Source organism: Theropithecus gelada, chromosome 10, assembly GCF_003255815.1.
Source record: "Theropithecus gelada isolate Dixy chromosome 10, Tgel_1.0, whole genome shotgun sequence".
NCBI classification, from domain to species: domain Eukaryota; kingdom Metazoa; phylum Chordata; class Mammalia; order Primates; family Cercopithecidae; genus Theropithecus; species Theropithecus gelada.
In genome coordinates, this window is record NC_037678.1 from 25,749,589 (window position 1) to 25,771,248 (window position 21,660).

At 51.8% G+C, this 21,660-nt stretch overlaps 1 protein-coding gene across 1 annotated transcript; it reads left to right on the forward strand.

Annotated features, from left to right (window-relative positions):
* The first annotated feature begins 13,843 nt into the window (after positions 1-13,843).
* LOC112633189 (ral-GDS-related protein-like) lies at positions 13,844-20,893 on the forward strand. Its single transcript, XM_025399637.1, is given in 15 exon segments — positions 13,844-13,916; positions 13,919-14,021; positions 14,147-14,340; positions 14,481-14,791; positions 15,557-15,772; positions 16,142-16,245; positions 16,746-16,815; positions 18,376-18,450; positions 18,930-19,004; positions 19,593-19,616; positions 19,968-20,089; positions 20,337-20,427; positions 20,626-20,746; positions 20,749-20,856; positions 20,859-20,893. Coding segments are annotated over 15 exon segments (1,722 nt in total).
* Positions 20,894-21,660: the final 767 nt, after the last annotated feature.

Here is a 21,660-nt window from a genome sequence, read left to right on the forward strand (position 1 = left end):
TTTCCATCCTTTCCCCCTAAGTCCCCAAAGCCCATGGTGTCATTCTTATGCCTTTGCATCCTCAAAGCTTAGCTCTCATTTATGAGTAAGGAGACCAGTATACTCTGGGCATATTTCAGAAGCAGCCCTAGAAATAATGAAATGTCTCCTGGACCAGGCCAAGGGCCCCACTGGCCTGTGCAGCCTTGGCACACTGCTCCCCGCATGCTGGCCGCTCTGGCTCCTGTCTCTGATCAAAGGGTCCCAGGTATAGCTAGAGCCTCCACCTAGATTTCAGGGAATGTACGGGAAAGCCTGAGTATCCAGGTAGAAGCCTGCTGCAAGGGCAGAGCCTTCACAAAGAAACTCTACTAGGGCAGAGTGGAGGGGAAATGTGGGCTTGGAATCACCACACAGAGTCCCCACTGGGGCACTGTCTAGTGGTGCTGTGGGAAGGGGGCCACTGTTTTCCAGACCCTTGAATTGTAAGCCACTGATAGCTTGCACCTGGAAAACCTGCAGTCACTCAACAACCTGTAAGAACAGTCCAGGAAGCTGAACTCTGCAAAGTAAGAAGGGCAGAACTCAGAAAGACAGCCACAAATGCACAGTCAACTGATCTTCAACAGAGCCGACAGAAACACACATCGGGGAAAGGCCACCCTGTTCAACAGTAGGGGGAAGGTTGGATAACCACATACAGAAGAGTTAGACTGGGCCCCTGTGCTCCACCAAATACAAAAGTTACCTCGGGATAGACCAAAGATTTGCACATAAGACCCCAAAACTCCAAAAATACTATAAGGAAACATGGAGAAAACTCTTCTGGACCTTGGTCTAGGCAAATAATTTATAGTTAAAATTCATAGCTTAAGTCTGACATAGGGAAATTATCCTATAGGATGAACTGGAGGATGGCCTAGCAGACCTGCGTTCAGCAGAACCCTGGACAGGAGACCAGGGGACCCAAAAGGCCAGGTTCCTACTCACTGTGCCCCTGTGGGTAGTGGGGTTGCTAGGGCCAGAGGCCAGCCCAGACTTGCACCTGAAGCCAGCCTTGTTTGCAGTGGCACTGGGTCCCCAACTTGTAACTGGTGGTGTCTACTTAACTGATCCCCCAGGGGTGATGTGATTGAAACAGTGCCTCCCAACACAGAGTTGCTCCTCACACTGGGTCCTCATTCATTATGGGGGTGCTCTGCCTGGGTGGCCCCTGGGGTTCAGGCCCCCATGTCTCACTGCTGTCTGTGGTGCTCGGGGCCCTTCTCATTGCCGCTTTGCTGCTGAGGGATTCATTTCTGAAACCCAGAGCTGGGGCCGCCTCTCTGTTCCCAAAGCCCATGAGTGCCGCTGAAACCACCAAGCTTGAGGGGGCTGGACTCCTGCTGCCAAATGCTGAGCAGAACCGCCTAATGCTGGGGAGGATATTGGCTGAGGGAGGGGTTTGTGGGCAGCAGCTCACAGGCAGAGGCAGTGGATGGGTCAGGATAGGATACAGCCAGGGGAGCAGCAAAAGACAGCTGGGTACTGTCAGGGGTGCCCAAGGTGGAAGTGGTGGGTATTGAACCCCCTATGGCTGAGTGTGCTGTGGTGCCCTGACCTGGCTGGCTGAAGCAGAGTTTGAGACCGGGGCTGGAGCTGGAGATGCCAGGCCTAGAAACCGGAGAGAGCTTCTATAGGTGGAGACTCCATGCTGCTGCATATTTGGGATCCCAGATGTGGCCTGGACTGTGGCTGCTGGTGTAACACGAAGTTTCAATGCTGGAGTGAAGCCAGAGAACCTCAGGTCAGCCAGGCTGGTGGTGTCCTTGGCTGGGGCTGTGCTGTCACTGTGGGACATCAAAAGGGCCTGGGTAGATGGAAAGACGCTTTCACCGGAGCCAGCAGGAGGCCCCAGGAGGAAAAGCTGAGAAGGGGGACTGGTATCCATGGGGGTGACTTCCAAGTCAGTTGTTGGCTGGGGAGCCAGTTCAGCAGATGTGCTGGCTGCAGGGCTGGAACTGGTTCCAGATACAGCCATCCACAGACCACGGCAGAGAGGACCACTAGAGTCAGGGGCAATGTGGGGCTCTGTCTGGAGAAGACAGGAAAATCCACGCACTTTGGGGATGGGGATTCCATCCTGCTGGTGCTGAGAAAGACGGGGAAGGCAAAGTCAGCTCTTGTTGCAGCTGTGGTTGAGGCCCAGGAATGTGAAGGGCCTCTGTCTTCCTCGTTCAGAGGGGATCCCCATGTGGGGTTGACTGTGAAGTGGGGAAGGGGCTGCTGAAGCAGCTGCAGGAGCAGGAGAGGCAGGGCTTGGGCTTCTCCTGGTGCAGTCCATGCTTGGGGCTGGGGAGGGGGCAGGGGTCAGCAAGGTGAATGATGCAGAGGCCTGGGAGTGGGAAGCGGTGGAAGGAAGGGGATCTGAGGAGAACAGGGAGCCTGGTGAGCTGTGCTTCCTCCCGGACACAAAAGGCATAGAGGGGGGCCCCTGCAGCAGATGTTATCAGGGCCACTGGGCCCACGCAGTACTAGGACCTGTGTCTCTCCTGTTGTGCATCCATGCTGGGTGCTAGAGGTGTAGGAGGAAGATGAGCCACCCCTGCTGTGGGCGAGGACAAAGCATGGGAATTCCAAGAGGATCTGCATTCCCAGATAGCCTTGGCCTCACCCTGCAGGGCAATGTTGATGCACCGGGATGCCACCTCCTTCTCCTCCTCAGATCCCCTTCCTGCCACCTCTTCCTATCATGCTGGCACATCCATGCATCCATCTGAGAGCTGTACCAGGCCCTCCCTCCCACCACCAGTCAATAGCCCATTTATTAAATTTGCCTTAATGTACTCAGTTTGCAGGACCCATTTCCTGTTGCCATCATGACAGTTTTCACACACTGTCTCAAGTCCAAACGCTGCAGAGTGGAGAAGGTTGTCCACTTACAGCTGTGGATCTCAAAACTCAGAGAGGTTAAGCTCCTCTCCTGAGGTCACACAGCCAGGAAGCTGGCTGTAAACCTCTTACCTTGGGAATGAATCTGGAGCTGCTGATGTTAAGTGTGCACGTAGTTCTCAGCCTAAGGGACGGGCCCCAACAAGTGAGGACCTCTCCCACCTTTGCTACCCAGTACTGGCTATATTGCCCCAGAAGTCTGATATCCCAGCTACCTGTTAGAATATCTCCCCAGGAGTTAATGACAGGCTGACAGCCTAAGGCCAGGAGATGAAGTTGAAAAGGCTGGTAATTAGCAAGGAGGGTAACAGGTTATTACCCTTGAACACTGCAGAAAAGGGCATTGTCTCCATGCAGGAAGAGAGGAGGCTGCACACTCCTCCGAACCCATCCCGGGGCACAGACCAGACTGTGGACAGGGGAAGAGGGCCAGGCAGCCCTGGAAGGAAGAGCTGGAATTCAGCTCACTCTTTCCCCATTCCAGGCTCTCAGACGTGGGCTTGGGCTTGATCCACTTTGAAGGCTGATAGATGCCAGGGAGTCTGGGGTGGTCCTGAGGCAGTGATGGTCTGGGATCACTGTGGCCTGTGTGCAGGAACTTTATGGTGGTGAAGCTCATTATTCACTTTTTTTGGGCACTCACTATGCTCCAGAAACTGTATATAACCACAACAACCCTGATGATTAAGTCCCCAAATTATTCCATTTTAGAATGGGGAAACCGAGGCACAGATTTTTTCTTTTCATATAATCTGCCCTAGGTTACTCAAAGGTGGCTCTTGTTCTAATGGGCCCTTGTTCTAATGAACACCTTGTCTCACAGCAGAAGCTGGAGGCTACTTTGAACCAAATGATAAAGTAAGAGACTATTTGAACACGTTCCTTTTAAAGAAAAAAAAAATTTAAGTTCAAGGGTACATGTGCAGGTTTTTTATACAGGTAAACATGTCACGTGGGTTTGTTGTACAGATTATTTCATCATCCAGGTACTAAGCCTATTAGCCAAGCTATTTTTTCTGCTCCTCCCACCTTTCATCCTCCGAGAGGCCCCAGTGTCTTGCTCCCCATTGTGTCCATGTGTTCTCATTATTTAGCTCCCACTTGTAAGTGAAAACACGTGGTATTTGTTTTTCTGTTTTGCATCAGTTTGCTAAGGATAATGGCTTCCATCTCCATTCATGTTCCTGGAAAGGATATGATCTCATTCTTTTTTGTGGCTGCATAGTATTCCATGGTGCATATGTACCACATTTTCTTTATCCAGTCTACCATTGATGGGCATTTTAAAGTTGATTCCATGCCTTTGCTATTGTGAACAGTGCTGCAGTGAACACCGGCGTGCATGTTTTTTTTTTTTTTTTTTTTTGAGACAGAGTCTCTCTGTCACCCAGGCTGGAGTGCAATGGTGCGATCTCAGCTCAATGGAACGTCTCTGCCTGCCAGGTTCAAGTGATTCTCCTGCCTCAGTCTCCTGAGTAGCTGAAATTACTGGTGCATGCCACCACGCCCAGTTAATTTTTGTGTTTTTAGTAGAGAAGGGGTTTCACCATGTTGGTCAGGCTGGTCTCGAACTCCTGACCTCAGGATCCGCCCGCCTCGTCCTCCCAAAGTGCTGGGATTACAGACATGAGTCAGCATGCTCAGTTGCATGTGTCTTTATGACATAATGATTTCTACTCCTTTGGGGATATACCCAGTAATGGGATTGCTGGATTGAATGGTATTTCTGTCTTTAGGTCTTTGAGGAACTGTTGCTGTCTTCCACAATGACTGAACTAATTTACACTCCCACCAAAAGTGTGTAAACATTCCCTTTTCTCTGCACCCTTGGCCATTCTGACTGATGTGAGATGGTAGCTCACTGTGGTTTGATTTCCATTTATCTAATGATCAGTGATGCTGAGCTTTTTTTCTTTTTTCTTTTTTTTTTTTTTTAGACGGAGTCTCGCTGTGTCGCCCAGGCTGGAGTGCAGTGGCCGGATCTCAGCTCACTGCAAGCTCCGCCTCCCGGGTTTTTACGCCATTCTCCTGCCTCAGCCTCCCGAGTAGCTGGGACTACAGGCGCCCACCACCTCGCCCGGCTAATTTTTTGTATTTTTTTTTTTTAGTAGAGACGGGGTTTCACCGTGTTAGCCAGGATGGTCTCGAACTCCTGACCTCGTGATCCGCCCATCTCGGCCTCCCAAAGTGCTGGGATTACAGGCTTGAGCCACCGCGCCCGGCCGCTGAGCTTTTTTTCATATGGTTGTTGGCTGCATGTATGTCTTCTTTTGAGAAGTATCTGTTCATGTCATTTGCCCCCTTTTTAATGAGGTTTTTTCCCTTGCAACTTTAAGTTCCTTACTTGAACATACTTTATATGCCAGGTGCTTTTATAGAATTCTTATTTAATCCTCAAAAGAGCATTATTACTCCATTTTAAAGGTGTATAAACTGAGGCTCAAGGAGTTTATGCAATTTTTCCCAGGGTCACACAGCCAGGAAAGGGCACTGCTGGAACTCAAACTAGGCCTCTCTGATGGCCTTAAAGCCCTGCCTCCAGTCCCGCCCAGAACTGGGTCATCTGAAAATCAAGGTGCTAGGAAACCCGTGAGAAGGGATTACTCAGCTTCTCTGAACTTGAGGACCAAAAGAAACACCTCATTGGGAGTTAGCAGACCTGGGGTGCCTGACGAGACTGTACCAATCACACCTAAAGGGGATCTTTCAGGAGATGCGGGTCCACAAAGGTCCAGGTGGTCAGGAGGCTTTTATCCCTCCGCAGCATCCATTCTAAGGGGTGCTCCAACATTTCCTTGCCCTCCTCCAATGATAGGGAGCTCATTTTGGAACGAGCAAATTAGCATAAAGAACAGGGTGTCAGGGGGCATCTGAGTGAGGCTGAGAGCCCAGTATGTGGAGTCACTGACTTGGGGTCGAATCCTCGGCTACTCACTGTATGTGTGATGTTGGGCAAGTTTCCAGCCTCATGTGGATATCTGTAAAGGGAGGTGAGTGGTGACCAGCACCCCTCCTTCTTAGGCGTAAGGTGGGAGGCCTGAATGAGATCCTGGAGATGGTGCCTGAGGGCCCTGCAGGGTGGCTTTAAAAATAACTCTCTGGTCGGGCACAGTGGCTCATGCTTGTAATCCCAGCACTTTGGGAAGATAACGCTGGTGGATCACCTGAGGTCAGGAGTTTGAGACCAGCCTGACCAATATGGTGAAACCCTGTCTCTACTAAAAATACAAAAATTAGCCAGGCATGGTGGTACATGCCTGTAATCCCAGCTACTCAGGAGGCTGAGGGAAGAGAATCACTTGAACCTGGGAGGTGGAGGTTGCGGTGAGCCGAGATCATGCCACTGCACTCCAGCTGGGGAAACAGACCCAGACTCTGTTTCATAAAAAATAAATATAATTCTGAGCATGTGGGCAAAGTGGGGAGAAGAGGGGGTAACTCAAAGGCCCCTCAACAACCACTAGAGCAATGGGAGCGGAGGGCAGGCTGTGCCACTCTGCCACTCTCACAGGCACCTGGGACTCTCCGGACAAGAAGCATGAACCAGCATCTCCAGCCCTGCCTGGACCACTGACCCTCAGCCCTGGTACCCAAAGGTGGTACTAAGTGCTCACTTCCATACTATTGCTCACGTGGCACCTTCTGCCAGATGCCCCTCCCCAAATGCTCCAGCTGGTTAGCTGCAACTCAGGCTTTAAGCTTCAACCAAGGTATCGCCTCCTCCTGGAAGCCTTCCTGGACTCCCTATCCCCTAAGCTGGGACAGGGGTGCCTCCTCCATGTCCCATTAACACCTCCTTCCCTGCACATATCACAGAAACCAAAAGTGTCATTCATGCACTCAATATTTCTCAAGAGCTCCTGCGAGTCAGGCACCAGGGAGTAAGAAGACATGGTCCCTGTCCTAGCAAGTCTTACAGTCCAGGGAGATGAAAAAATATAAACAGAATCACAAAATGGGTAAGTCAGTATGAAGTGAGACCAGTTCTTTGCACCTTGTGACCTCTGTGACAGATCCCAGAGCCAACACTCACGCCCCAGCCAGTCCCCAAACCCAACAGCTCCCCAAAGCCCTGGATATAAATAGCCTGTGCACTGCTAAGCAGACACTTCAGGGAACAATCTGCTGTCTGTGAAGAAAATGCACCCTCAGGAGGGTTCCACAGCCTTCTGCAAGCAAAGCCTTCTTTGCTTGGATGCCCGTTAGAAATACTAAGGGTGGCCGGGTGCGGTGGCTCAAGCCTGTAATCCCAGCACTTTGGGAGGCCGAGACGGGCGGATCACGAGGTCAGGAGATCAAGACCATCCTGGCTAACATGGTGAAACCCCGTCTCTACTAAAAAATACAAAAAACTAACCGGGCAAGGTGGCGGGCACCTGTAGTCCCAGCTACTCGGGAGGCTGAGGCAGGAGAATGGCGTAAACCTGGGAGGTGGAGCTTGCAGTGAGCTGAGATCCGGCCACTGCACTCCAGCCTGGGCCATAGAGCGAGACTCTGTCTCAAAAAAATAAAAAGAAATACTAAGGGAGCTCTTAAAAGAAACATGGCCAGGCACGGTGGCTTATGTCTGTCAACTCAGGATAGTGGGAGGCCGAGGCAGTAGGACAGCTTGAGGCTAGGACTTGAAGACAAGCCTGGGTGGAACAGTGAGACCCTGCCTCTACAAAAAAATATGGCATGGCATGGTGGTGCATGCCCATAGTCCCAGCCACTTGAGAGGCTGAAAAGGGAGGATTCCTTGAGCCTGGGAGGTCAAGGCTGCTTATGATCATGCAACTCTGCTACAGCCTGGGCAACACCACAAGATCCCATTTCAAAAAAGAAAAAACAAAACAAAACAAAACATGACTGTCTCCTGCGCCATCAAATAAATACAACTCTCTGTAGGGTGACTCAGGGTATTAACATTTTTAAATATTGCCTTTGCTGAGGTAGATGTATAGTAATGACTAAAAAACATTTGTTATGTAAATACACCTCCGATGACTTATTTGTAGCCCTTTCGTATCTAGCAATTTCTACAGACCCTCTCTTTGGGCTTCAGAAGTCAGAATGGGCAGGGCCAGGGTGAGGTGTCCTAGGAAACTGAAGGTAGAGCACAGCTCCCAGCTCAGCGGGAACCATTTCTGAGGCTAAGGCACCCACTGGGGGATCAGCCTATCTTAAGAGGGAAAATCACACCTCAGAACCCCAGAGGCCCAAAAGAAAGCTTGAGTTCAGCAGATACCTGCCAGCAGGCCCTGGAGTGGCTGCCCCAGGGAAAACCGCCATTGCACTGTCAGCTCCCTCCAGCCCTCTCTTGGGTATAGGCTGGAGGTGGTTTCTAAGCTCAGAGGTCTCAACAAACGGTAGGTTGAACCTCAGAGGAGCCTATAGTTACCTCAAGACTCCACCTGACCAGGGCCCAAAATGAGTCCTGGGAGGGCAGCCAGGAAGAAAACAGGGCAGAGAAGAAACACAGGGAGAGGGGGCCCTGGGACCACATCAGATATGGAGGGAACCAGGGGAATGAGGGCAGTCCTGATGATTGTGCTCCCCACAGGCCCTGCATGCCTGTGTCCCCTGAGAATTCAGGGTGAGGAGCTCACTCTTGCCCTTCACCTGTTCCTGGGCTCTGGCAGGCTGGCCTGCTTCCTGCCCCAGCCTCACCCACTCTCCGCACTCCTCGCCACTGCTGTGGGCAAGCTGATCTCTCTGGTTTGCTGGCCTCTCACTCTCTGCCCAATGGCACCGAGTTAACTTCTTTGCATGCTTTATTTTCTGTGATTAAAAAGGGAAGCAATTCTTACTAACACCATTTCTCAGAGGAGACAACAGGCACAGGGATGTTCTATGACTTCCTCACGATCACCAAGCTACAAGTGAGAATTGGGCTTTGAATGGAGGTCTACCCATGCTCCTAAAGTTGAGTCATCCTCCAAGGAAAGGACAGCACCTGTAAAAGCTCAGTGAATGGGACAGAAGTGTACTCACTAAGGCCTGACCAGGCTGGTACCCTGATCTCCAACTTCCAGCCTCCAGAACTGGGAGAAACACAATTCTCTTCTTGATGAGCTCCCCAGGCTACGGATCTTGGCTGTAACAGCCTGAACTAGCTCAGAAGTGCTATTTCACCATCTGTGTCCTATTCTATCATTCAGAAGGGAGCCACTAACCCCTCAGTGCTGTCTTTGTGGATACTACCCACCCAAGGCTGAGATGAGGCACAGGGTCTGGTTCTAAATAAAATGGGAACGCACTGGAAGGTGCAATGTCAGAAGAGGAGGATGTCTGAATTTCATTTAATCTCAACCTCTACTGGTGGAGAATGAAAGACGAGGCCCAGAGCATAATTGGTTTTTCCTGAGATCACACTGTGGACCCCAGGCCCACTGGAGTTGTATTCCATGCTACTTCTCACCCCTTCTTGTAGTTCTTCCATCTTGCAGGGTGTGCAAAATCTACAGGGAACACCACACCATGAGTTTTTAAGATTTATCTCAAACACACCTCATGAGTTCCCTAGGAAGGAGATGCTAGCATAATCCCCATTGTTCAAGCTGAGGAGGCCCCAAAACACCAAAGGAGTTCTCTAGGGTCTCACAACTGCTATGATAAAAGGCTGCTCTTGACCCAGCACTGGCTCCTCAAACCTGGGAGAATGGTTATATTCCGGTCTTCTCTTCCCAAGGTGCTGAAGAGGCACACTTTTGCTTAATGGTGAAAGGTAAGGAGTTGATGGGGGAGGGTGAGCGATCAGAAACCCAGAGGGATCTGTGAGTAGGTCTCATGGAAAGGAGGAGCTTACAGGATGGAACCTGCAAGATGTGACCTCACTTCCTTGCTGACAGATCCCCAATAGAACTTAGAATTCTGGTAACTAGGCACCCATATTATACACACAGCCCCATTTCCAGCTCATTTGGTGGGCGACACTCCGGAGAACAACATGTTCTCCTGCTGTGTCCCGACATGCTGCCGATCTCCTCGTTGCAGGAGAGGCCAAAATGGGAGTCTTTCTCAAGAATATAGACATTGGTTCAACCCTCACCCTCGACGCCTCTGGCCCTTTGCCAGAAGGCACCCACAGGTAACACAGGGCCCAGGGCAGGCACGTCCAGGCCAGGCCTCAGCTCTGCCCGTCAGGGCAGCGCCGAGCCCCTCCCCATGTGTATGGGGGAAACAGGAGATGAGGGGCCCTCCCTGGACAGGAGCAGGCTGGTTGTCAGGTGTTTGGAGCCTGGTAGGTATGTCAGGTTCACAGCCCAGACCATGCCTGGCAGGATGGGAAGGTGAGCGTTGAGGACACACTTTGTCTACTCAGATCTGAATCCCAAGACCTCAAGCTGTCATCTGCCAGAGAACTCAACCTTCTCCGGCTGGAGGTCTATGCAGATGCTCCTATGTGGCAAATATTGTTGGGGAAGGGGGGTGGACAAGGAGAAGTTCTAATGGGGGTATCCCATTGTGGGGTGAACCAGACAGGCCACTGATACCTCTTGGCCCGGCTCTCGGGCACTCTCTTTGTAGAGCTCCACACAGTGGATCAAGCAGGAGCTGCTGGATGGATTCCATTTCTCCAACTTTGTTAAAGGACAGGTGCACCATGCCACCAACAACGGCCAGTGCTGGTCTGGGGTGAGACAGGGCACAGAAGGGTCTCCACACACAGGGACTCCAGAAAACCAGGGTGGGCCCAGGACTCCAACACAAATATGGGGACTCCCTAAGCTCTGTCCTAGGGCTTTCCCACTTTAGTGACCCACTGTCCTATCCCAAAGCAATCTAGCTGCCATCAGTCCCCAGTGACAACTTGGTTACAGGCAAAGTCCCCCTCACCTATCAGAGAAAGATCAGAGAAAATCCTTCTGTTTTCACTTTATGCTATGCCAGAAGTATCTCAGCATGTTGCCACAAGAATTGAGTATAATGGTAACAACAGCAACATACTCATACTGTTATCATTTTAACTCCCCACCCTAAGGGTATCTCGGGCAACAGGCAGCTCTGCTGCCCTGCCAGACCTCCTCCAGGACTTAAAATACAGAACTTTTACACAAACAAGGGTGGGGGGGCGTTGACCACAGCAACAGAAGGTGAAGCTACTCCATGCATTTGTCTTTAAAGTGTCATCTCACAGAACTCATCCCTGCAGGCCAATCGGGCAGGAGCTGTACCCTCACATCTCACTGTAATATTCCTTAAGGGAGGCTATGTTCCACAGCGGGTCAGCCTCTCAATGCTGGTGGAGCATGTCATGATAAAATTCCCTTTCTAGGAAGCTGTTCTGCAGGGAGCATAATCCTATGTGTGTCCTAATAGGCTGGAGCAGTTTGCCAGGGCTGCCATAACATGCCACGCTGACTGAAGGGCTTAACCACAGAAATCTGGTTCCTCACAATTCTGGAGACTGGAACTCCAATGTCAAGCTGTCAGTCTGGGGTGGTTTCTCTGGGCCTCTCTCCTTGCCTTGGAGATGGCTGATTTCTATCTCAGTCAGCACAGGGTCTTCTCTTCAACGTCTCTGTGCACTCATCACCTCTCCTTGTAAGAACCCCAGGCATATTAAATTAGGGGCCACCCTAATGAACTCACTTCACCTGAATTACCTCTTGGAGAACTCTGGGTCCAGACACAGTCACATTCTGAGTCTCTGGGGTTGAGAATAGAAACATTTACATTTGGGGGAGGGGACACAATTCAATCCATAAAATACACAAATCCCCTGCGGAAGACACACACCCGGGAATGGGATATCTGGGTGAAAGGATATGCAGTCATCAAGTTTCAACATCTCAAGCCAATTGACTGTCCAAAAGAGTTCCAGCTGGTCACACAGTCACCAGCAGCCTCTGAAGGTAGCTGCTTCTCTGAACACGGCCTCCCCTGAATACTAACATGCTTTAACGTTTTGCCAATCTGTTGTTCGTGTGGCAGAGAAAATCACCTTATTTCATTTCCAGTTTCAAACGTACATTTGCGTAACCTTTCACGGCTTCAATACCTGCCTGCGTTTTCTCTTCCCCAGTTGTCTGGCAGATCCTGGGCCTTGGGATGTGCTCCCTCCCACCCTGGAGTTTTCCGGCATTTTCCCCTTGCCCAGGGCTGGGATAGCCATAGCTGTTTCTCCAGAGTCATGTTCATGTTGAAAGAACAAAAACAATCCTATCCCTTTAAGTTAAAAGGTTCTTCTACTAGAGCGTCTTGTCCTGTGCCTTGCTGCTAAAAAGAAGAGGGGACCAGGCCTCCCCAGGCCCTTCCCTTCCATATCAGAGGTGGAGCCTCAGGTGGCCCAGAGGGAATTTCATGCAGTCCTCCCTGTGAAAGGTGCTCCCTTCTGACCCAGGTGCTGTTCAGCAGCCATGTGAAATCCAAAAGCCCGTGTCTCTTCTCTACCATGAGGGTGATTTGTGAGGATTGCAGGGATGATGCTCTTCATGCAGGCTGCTGATTCACAGGGTGCCATTGCCCCACAGCTAACAAACACCGTGACAACGCCTTGAAAGCAAGAATCATTTATCACTCTCCATCCTCACATGCAATTTTACTTTGAAAGCCTAGAACCCTTTTCACTATGGGCACCCAGGTTCTCTACATGCACAAGTCCCTGAAGGGTTGATGCTTCTTGGTGTGAGTTCCAGATCCCGATCCTCTGGTGGTTCACAGTGTTACCACTGACTCCCATGTCCCTCCTTTTCCCCCTAGTATGAAAATCAGATCTGCAGGACGCCAACTTTCCAGCCCAGCACAAGGGAGAAGCTGTTGGACTCCCTGGTTCCAGCCTTGCTAACTAAACCCATCTCCTCCTATGCCACCTGCCTGGGCCCTTCCTGGGACTTTATCACCGTGCCACACTTTTTGGAACTACTGGTTAGAAGGTGAGTGCCCATCCCCTCCAAGGCATGGAGGTGCCTCTGTCCCCTACTGGCTGTGCCTTGAAGATGCAGCTCTCAGAGACTCGGCTGGCTCCTCTGGAACAAGGAGTAGTGAGAAGATGAACCTCACAGGGTTCTTGTAGGGACTGAATGATCTAAGACACGGCAAAAAAAAAGGGGTGCCTAAAGCCTAAAACTCTGGGTATCTGCTGGAGGTGCTGTGATTCATGTTTATTACTTTTCTCTTCCCCCTCACTGAAGTAGCTCTCAGCATTCTGTCTCAATGGCCCATATCCCTCGATGTTTGGAAAAGCACATAGAACAGCAAGTCTATGATGGAACTGGTAAGGATGTCTGAGATTCTTTCTGGCTGGTCTCTCTCCTTGACACAGACGGAAGAAAGGACACTTGGTGCTGAAAAGAGAGACACAGGCCCACTCAGACATCCGGAGAGGCTCAATGGGGTTCACCAACGGTTGGGGTTCACTCATTCAACACATACATACAAAACACCTCATTTTTTGCATCGCTCTTCTTGTGGTTTGGCATAATTTCATAAACAAAGCCGATGGCAATCCCTCAGTATCGACTCTACTGAGTCAGGCACTCACAGGAGACAGAATAAACAGGTCGTATCTACAGAATGTTAGAGGTGAAACCCTCATGGCCTCTTCTACAGATGGTGGCATCCTCCCAGATTCTGACTAGAATGACGGAGCCCAGCAACAAGTATAAACTGGGTGAATTTAGGATTCTGAAAGGCGTTTTCACCCACAAAACATGGGGGAAAAGATGTGGACTCTGGCTGGGGAGACGCTAAAAGAGCCCTGGGGCTCATACTTCTTATAATTCCCACAAGAAGGCTGACATCTGGGGACTTCCCCTGTAAGAGGCATATAGTGAGTTCTGTAAATGGAGACTTAGGTGCCCTGCAAAGGAGAGGGGAGGCTGGGGTCACAGCTGGCCACTGAGAGACCCACCACAGCACCATGGCTTCCCAGATCTCCCTGTCCTCCTCCAGCCAACATCTGCCCCTACCCTCCTAACCCCAGGAACAGGGGAGCCAGAGCTGGAGCTTGATGAGCAAGCTGCTCACAAATCAGCCTGGAGCTGCAGTCTTGAGTGCCCAGGTGCACAGGGCTGTGCTCCAGGGTCTTGGGAAGAGAATGTCAGTGGGACGCCGGGGTGCAAAAGGGTCTGTACAGCCATGGTGCATGGCCAGGTCTGCCCCTTCCAGGACAGCACTGATGGCTTGTGGTAGGGTGGGGCTGTCCTCTACACAGGCTGCAACAGGTCAGGGACCCAGAACCACACAAGGGTGCCCTGGAGGGTTGTGTGGGAGAAGGCCAGGCCTCTGACTCAGTTGTCTACTCCATCACCAGCACCATCACCTCCATTTTGTTCACCTGGCCCCTTGAAAACACTTCAGTTTGCTATCAGCCCCCGCAACGGTCATCTTTCCGGATAAAGCTGGCCTTCAGGAACTTCGCCTGGCCTGGACTGGGTGTGGAGGACCACCAGGAACTTGTCCTAGGCCAGTTGGTGCTTCTGGAGCCCAACGAGGCCAAGCCAGATGGTGAGGTGGCTTGCAGTCTGGAAGACTTTCCTGGGGTGGTGTTTTGGGGCTACAATTCCCTTAAATTCCATCCGGTCATTTCTGTGCTTGGAAAGTCCAGTGAAAAGTGACTGGTGGGGTGACCTTTTCCCCTTTTCCAGATCCTACTCCACCTCCTGGGCAACACCCATTAACAATGCTGGCCCTGGAGCCAGCACCACCACTGCTGGCGGACCTGGGGCCTGCTCTGGAGCCAGAGTCACATGCAAGCCTGAATGCACCCAGATATCTACATTCAGCACCAGGGCCAGCACCAAAAGAAAGGCCCCCTCCAGGAACAGTGCTGGAGATACAGTCAGCCCCAGAGTCCCCCTGTTCCGGGGCTGTGAAGAACCCACCTCGTGAGGAGATGCCTGACATCAAGACCTTCCCTCCCAGGCTGCTGGCAGAGCAGCTGACCCTCATGGATGTGGTGAGCAGCTGGGCTTTGCAGGCTGTGACTCTGGCACCAACTGTCTCAGACCAGCCTCTCCCTGAGAGGCGGCCAATGCCCTGCGTCCAATTTCAGCCCCACTTCTTACCAACCATGGGATCTGGATGAGTTTCCTCACCCACAAGCCTTCCCTGTCTGCATGTGGACAGCAGAGATGGGACATCGCCCGTGCCAGCTGCACAGAGTGACTGTGCAGACTGAATGACAGGGGATGGACAGAAAGCAGGACAGGGCAGGTGATCACTGAGGGGCAGGCAGGGCCATGGGTCACTCATCCAGCTGCTCAGGAGCCTCACGACCCTCAGCACTTATTAGGTACCTGATGCATACTAGATTCTACGGCAGACACCCAAGCAGAGCCCATAGTTGCAGCTGCCACAAGGAAAGTGCACCAGTATGGAGAGAAGAAGAGGGCTGATTGGGATGGGAGGAAGACAAGGTCTCAGGATGGACAGGCCTGAGCCACCTTCTAGTCCTTGGAGTGCGGATGGCCTGGGAGAAAATGTCACTCTCTCTTCCCACTCTTGTTGGGTTCTGGGCCATGATGCATTCAGGGCCCTCAGTGGGCAGAAAATCAAACCCAGGGACTCCCACACTTCTGGAGCCCATTTTAAAGCTTTCTGAGCTCCAGCTTGGTTCCTGCCAGAGACCATGGATGACTGTGAGCTCAGTCCCTGCCTGGGACTATAGGTGACCCTGAGCTGGGGTGTGCTGTATCCATGACACTCTCATTCTCCCCAAAAGGATCTGTTCAAGAAGGTGGAGCTCTACGAATGCTTGGGCTCCATCTGGGGCCAACGACATCAGAAGGGGAATGAGCACGTGGCACCCACAGTTCGTGCTACCGTCGCACACTTCAACAGGCTCAAGAACTGTGTCACGACCTCCTGCCTTGGGGACCACAGCATGAGGGCCAAGGACAGGGCCAGGGTGGTGGAGCACTGGATCAAGGTGGCCAGGGTAAGCCATGGTTGGGCCTGAGGCTTCCCTCTTTGAAAAAGGGGAACTGGCTCTTCTCCATCGGCTTTCAGGATTGGCTTCTGTATCTCTAGCCTGAGCCCTGCACATCCCCTAGGAGGTTGTTGCCAGAGGTTCACTGACCTTGACTCCCATGGCCCAGTGGTAGCTGCTCACTTCTGACCTGGGTTCTTCCTTGGGTTGAACTAAAATCCTCCTAGATGAGTGACATTCACTCGGCCACAGGTGTGCCCTCCGAAGGGTTCCCAGGCCTCTGCTTCGTCCAGGAGGGGAGATCTCAGCAGAGGGAGCTGAGGCTGAAGTGGGCCAGGCTCCACCCATGGACCTCATAGCTCACTCTTCCCTCTTCAGGAGTGCCTAAGCCTCAACAACTTCTCCACTGTGCACGCCATCGTCTCCGCACTGTGCAGCAAACCAATATATCGGCTACATAAGACATGGGCAGCAGTGTCCAGGTGAGGAGGACTCTCTCCATGGGAGCACCAGGGTTGACCTAGGGACCTGTATGTCTCCCCACGTGCCCTCAACGACTCTGAAAGGTTCTTGGAGTCCAGGGACACAAGGCAGGGATGGACTGGTGGGTGTGGTCACTAAGCTGCCCTGGACTTCTAGGCAAGGATTTCCAACTCGGGACTACAGTTTTTTAACCATCAGGAACAGACTAGAGCCAACTGGAGACTTTCAGGTGTTTGTATCCAGCAGTGGAACTGTGTCCAAATAAAAGCTAACTGTAAACAAACAGTGGCTCATGTGAAGTGGAGACGGGGCCCAGGCGAGGAGCATGAAAACTCCCACCCTGTTCCTCTGGAGCCCTTGTCATCAAAGGACCCCACTGGAAACTCTCACCCAGGAAGTTGGGATTCTCTGGATTTTCAAACAAAAGGGATTGGATTGGAACTCACAAATCTCCCCAGTGTTTCCCAAATTTACCCTTCTTTCTTTCCTCTGTCCATAGCAAAAGCACAAAATATCTAAAAGAACTCTGCAAAAAAGACACTGCAGTGAAGAGGGACCTGCTGATCAAGGTACAGTGGAGTCTTGGAGATGCAGGACAAGTGTGTAAGGGTCAGAGAAAAGAGTGAGTTTGGAAGGTCATTGGAGCCAGTGTGCAGTAGTTATTTTGTTTTGTTTTGATTTACCTACTAAAAGTGGACTTGAAAAATTCCCTCTATGCCTACCTTGGGCAACAGGAAGAGAGGTGTGTGGATCGACGGGCACGTGGGGGCACAGGGGCAGGAGGCCCTGGAAATGGGATGTGGCAATGGCTGCTGGGCTGCTGAGCAGGGGTGATGAGCTGCAGCATTAGCAGGGCTCTGGCTCCCATGCTGGTCCGTGCTGCTGGCATGGAGCTTCCTCCAGGCTGGGGGGTGTTCATGGTAGGTGGGACTTTCTTCCTATCTCAAACTGGCCAGTAATTCCTCAGGAAGCCAGGCCTCTGCTGCTGCTTCTGTCTGCAGTGCACCTCCATGGGCAGGGGCCTCTATCCACACTGCGGGAGAGGGGAAACGACAACAGAGGAAGCTCATGTGCCAGGGAGTCCAGTGGATTGCCCAGCTATGGGTACCAATGGGCATGCTTGGGACAGACATATGTGTTTGCTGGGACTCCCTGCTCTGCCCTTTGCAGACACCTGAAAAGGTTCATGTCACAGGATTCTCACCAGTGAGCAGTGACACATGTTCATGACAAGCATGTGGGGGATTCAGGCATTCCTAGGGGATCCTCCCTGACCAGATCTCAGAATCTTCCATGCAAATGAGAAGGCAACATGTCACCCCACCCAGGATTCTGGAAAACCCTGCCATGTCAGTCAGAGATGGGGACACAGGAGGTCACATCCTGAGTAGAGGAAGAGAGCGTTCTGTGCATGGAAGTCCCCTGAGGGATCAATGGCGAGGCAAAATCTTTGGCATGATTAAAATGCAGTTTGTGTGTCACAGACTCCAGCGGGGCTCAGATAGGCAGGTGCCACTTAACCAGGTCTCCTAAAACGCCCTGTCTCTTTCCCATCACTACTGTGCCTGGTTGCAGACCTAGACACTCAGGAGACTCCAGAGAACACGACCCTGATGGGTGGTGGTGCTGAGATACTGGGTGAAGGCAGCCGAGACACAGCCTCCACGACAGGGAGGAGGCGCCCTCTCTTTTGGGTCCCTGGGGAGTCGCTGCCCGCTCTGGGCCTCTGTTTGCTCTTCTGGAAAATGAAGGGATGCTGAGCCTGTAGTGCAGCCCTCACAGGACAGAAACGAGGTTCAAGAAAAGAAAGCAATTTGAGGGTGCTCATGCCTGGTTCTTCCTCAGAGGGATGAGGATGAGAACAATGGCAACAGGAATAGGAAAAAGTACTCAGGAGGCCCTGTGAGGTAGCTGTGGTTTTCATCGCTCTTTACAGAAGAGAAAACAGTCTCAGGCAGGCCCGGCTGCCTGACGGGGTGACACACACAGGAGTGTGGAGCTGGGCCAGTGGTATGAGCACTGTGCCAGGTGACTCATGCCAGTCCCTGGGGATCCAAGTGTGGGATGGCTGGGGTGTAACTTGGGGAGGGGAGGAGAGCCTCACTGTCTCCATCACTGACACCTGGCAGGCGGGGAGCTTTAAGGTGGCCACCCAGGAGAGGAATCCCCAGAGAGCCCAGATGAGACTGCGGAGGCAAAAGAAGGTGAGCGAGCCTTATTCATGGAGGGGCCGCAGGGGATCACAGGACAGGGCTCCCTTCCCCGCCAGCTGGAGGCCTCCATATCAAGACAGTGGGGGCTTCCACCCAGCCCTGTCCTCCTGTGGACACTGGGCCTGGAAAATCTCCATTCGAGACACCAGAGCAAGGGTCTGGGAAAGCTGGACTCAGAGTGGATGTGGGGAAGGGTAAGGCTGGGACCACATGCCCCTGTGAATTGTTAAAATCCCACCATAGAGTGGGATTTTAATAACTAAGAGTGCTTGCTAGACTTGGAGGTCAGCTGGGATAGAGGAGGCAGAGAACTGGGAAAGGCAGCTGAGGGTCTTTGGCTGCTCCATCCGGGAGACCTAGGGAGGGGGGTTCTGGGAGACAGGGGCTGATGGGATTTCATGGGACAGGACAGTGGGCAGCCATCTGATGGCCAATACTCATCACCACCTCCCCAACCCTCCTTGGCACAGGGTGTGGTCCCCTTCCTGGGGGATTTTCTGACTGTGTTACAGAGGTTGGATTCGGCCATCCCGGACGATCTGGATGTGAGTGAGCCTGGGGCAGGTTGGTTGGGAATCAGGAACCTGAGGCTTGGGAGGAGAGGGGCCTGGACCGAGCCCTTAGATCTCAGCCATTGGCAAACCTGCTCTCCTGAGAGCCTCACAGCTGCTCCTGCAGGTGGGGGTGTCAGGCCCATCTCATCACCTCTGCGTGATGGAGGCTCCATGGCAGCCACCAGTCCCTATCCCTGAGTGGTGAAGCTGCAGAGCTGCCTGACTGGAAAGCTGCTGAGGTGTGGGCTGAACTGGACTCAGCGACTCACCAGGGTAGTCCTGTAATTGGAGAGTGAAATTGAGCCTCTCCAAGGGCAGGCAGTTCCAGGGTCACTGAGCGCTTTTTTTCTATAACAGACCTCAGTTTCCCTGTCATCAGACAGGGTTGGGGCACAGTGTCCCTGAGCCTCAGCTCCCATGCTCCCCGCTCTAGAGCATGGAGTCTGAGGCATATCCAAATCCTGTCATGTGCACATCCCCTGACCCTGGTGACCCTAGCAGTAGTACAGCATGGGAAGGGGTGGGGTGGGGCTGGTTGTGGGCCAGGGACCTTTCTGATGGGCTCTGTCTGCCTTCCAGGGCAACAGCAACAAGAGGAGGAAGGTGAGCAGCTGGGACATTCACATTGGAGGAGGGTGGGGATGTGGACCTCACAGTCCACCCTGGGCAGGACATTCCCTGGCTCCGTCCTCTACATCTTAGAAAGTTACTGGGAGGGTTTGACACACACAGCAGGAAGAGATCTATCCTCATGTAGAAATTGGGAAAGGCACTGGATCAAAGACCAATTCCTGCAGGAGGGGATGTTTACATCCAACTCTGAGAGCAGGCTGGGGACTACATAGGGCCCCCTTCAGAAAACTGCCCTAGGGACCAGCCCCTTCTCCCTGCCTACCAAAGACCCCCCTCAGCATCTTCCCCCCAGGCCCTGTCAGCATCCTGCCTTGTCTCTAGGAGGTCCGAGTTCTGCAGGAAATGCAGCTGCTCCAAGTGGCTGCCATGAATCACAGGCTTCAGCCTTTGGATAAATTTGTCACCTATTTCCCAAGAATGGAGCAGCTTAGTGACAAGGAGAGGTGAGGGCCTAGCAGACGGGCAGAGGGTGGGAGAAGGCTCTCCATTTTATTTTAACAAGGTTTGGCTCTGTTGCCCAGGCTGCACTGTAGTGTCACCATCTTTGCTCAATGCAATGTCTGCCTCCTGGGCTCAAGCCCTTCCTCAGCCTCTCAAGCAGCTGGGACTACCGCTGTACACCATGTCCCAGGACATGGTACAGCATGTACAGACACCATGTCCTGCTGTTCTGCTGTTTTTCTGGTACAGATGGGGTTTCACGATGTTATCCAGGCTGGTCTCAAATTCCTGGCCTCAAACATTCCACCCCACTCAGCCTCCCAAAGTACTGACATTACAGGTGTCAGCCACCCCACGTGGCCTAGAGGAGACTCCCCTGTGGCCAGTTGCAGAGAGCCTATGGCCATGACTCCATGACCAGCATCAAGCCCTGTTGCATGGGAACCGCTGGGGACCCAGAATTCCAGCTGGGCAGTCACTGAGTGGGGACCTGATGCGTGGCTCATGGTGGCCTCACAGCTGGCTCTCTCTCCTGCAGCTACAAGCTGTCCTGCCAGCTGGAGCCCGAATCCCAGTAGGCCGGCAACATCCTGCAGTGGCTGGGACCCCACCAGGGTGCTGCCCAGAACACCGGCTCTGCACCATCCTTTACCCAGACTGTGACACCAGGGAACCACATCTAGGTGGCTGGCAGCTCAGCTGCATCTGGCCCCTGCTCCTCAACACAAGCTGCTCCTGTTGGCCAGGATCAGGCCATGGGACTTCTGCGAGTCGGGGGTAGATCATTTTATGTTTATTTTCTTTAGTGTATAAGTAAGGGTTTTTTTCTTAACTTTCATTAAAACAAAATTTTAAAACGCTATTCAAAATGTTCTATAGTTGTTGGCATGAGAAAAGTTCAGCCAGTGCAGTAACTGTATACCAGTCTTTAGGATTCATAGTCTAGTATGTCAAATTGAGGCTATGGCTGAACAAGTCATAGAACAGCGTTCACATTACACATGCCAAACATTTCATGTTTTCCCTTTTTATTCAAATTGATTATTGTTAACTCTGTTTAAGGAAAACAAAAAAAACCAAAAACCCTTAAAAACCATAATATGTCACCCAATCTACCACACTTGTTCTACTGACCAGCTACTCTCAAACTTAAATTCTAGTTAAATTCAACTTCCACTGGGTTACTCTGCTTTCTTAAGGTTTGAATATTTAATGAATCACTGAAATATTTACTGATGGGCTGGAGATGGGAGGTATTTAAGCAAGCAGAAGGGCTGGCATTCTGCAGAAGTCCTGGGCTGAAGAGAGCTGGCCATCAGTCTCCACAAAATACAGATAAACTTTTTCCACTATGGATCTTCCCAGATTTTCTGACACTTCTCCCCTAAGTGGACATCAAGGAAGGAGAGAATCATTTGAACCCAGTATCAAAAGGATGTCCCAGAGCTTAATTTGAACACAAACCCCATTGTGCCCTATTAGACAAAAACAAGACAAAGAAGTCAACATTTCAGGGTCTGCAATATCATACCTCTAAATCAACACCAAATAAACACCTAAACCCAATCCTGGA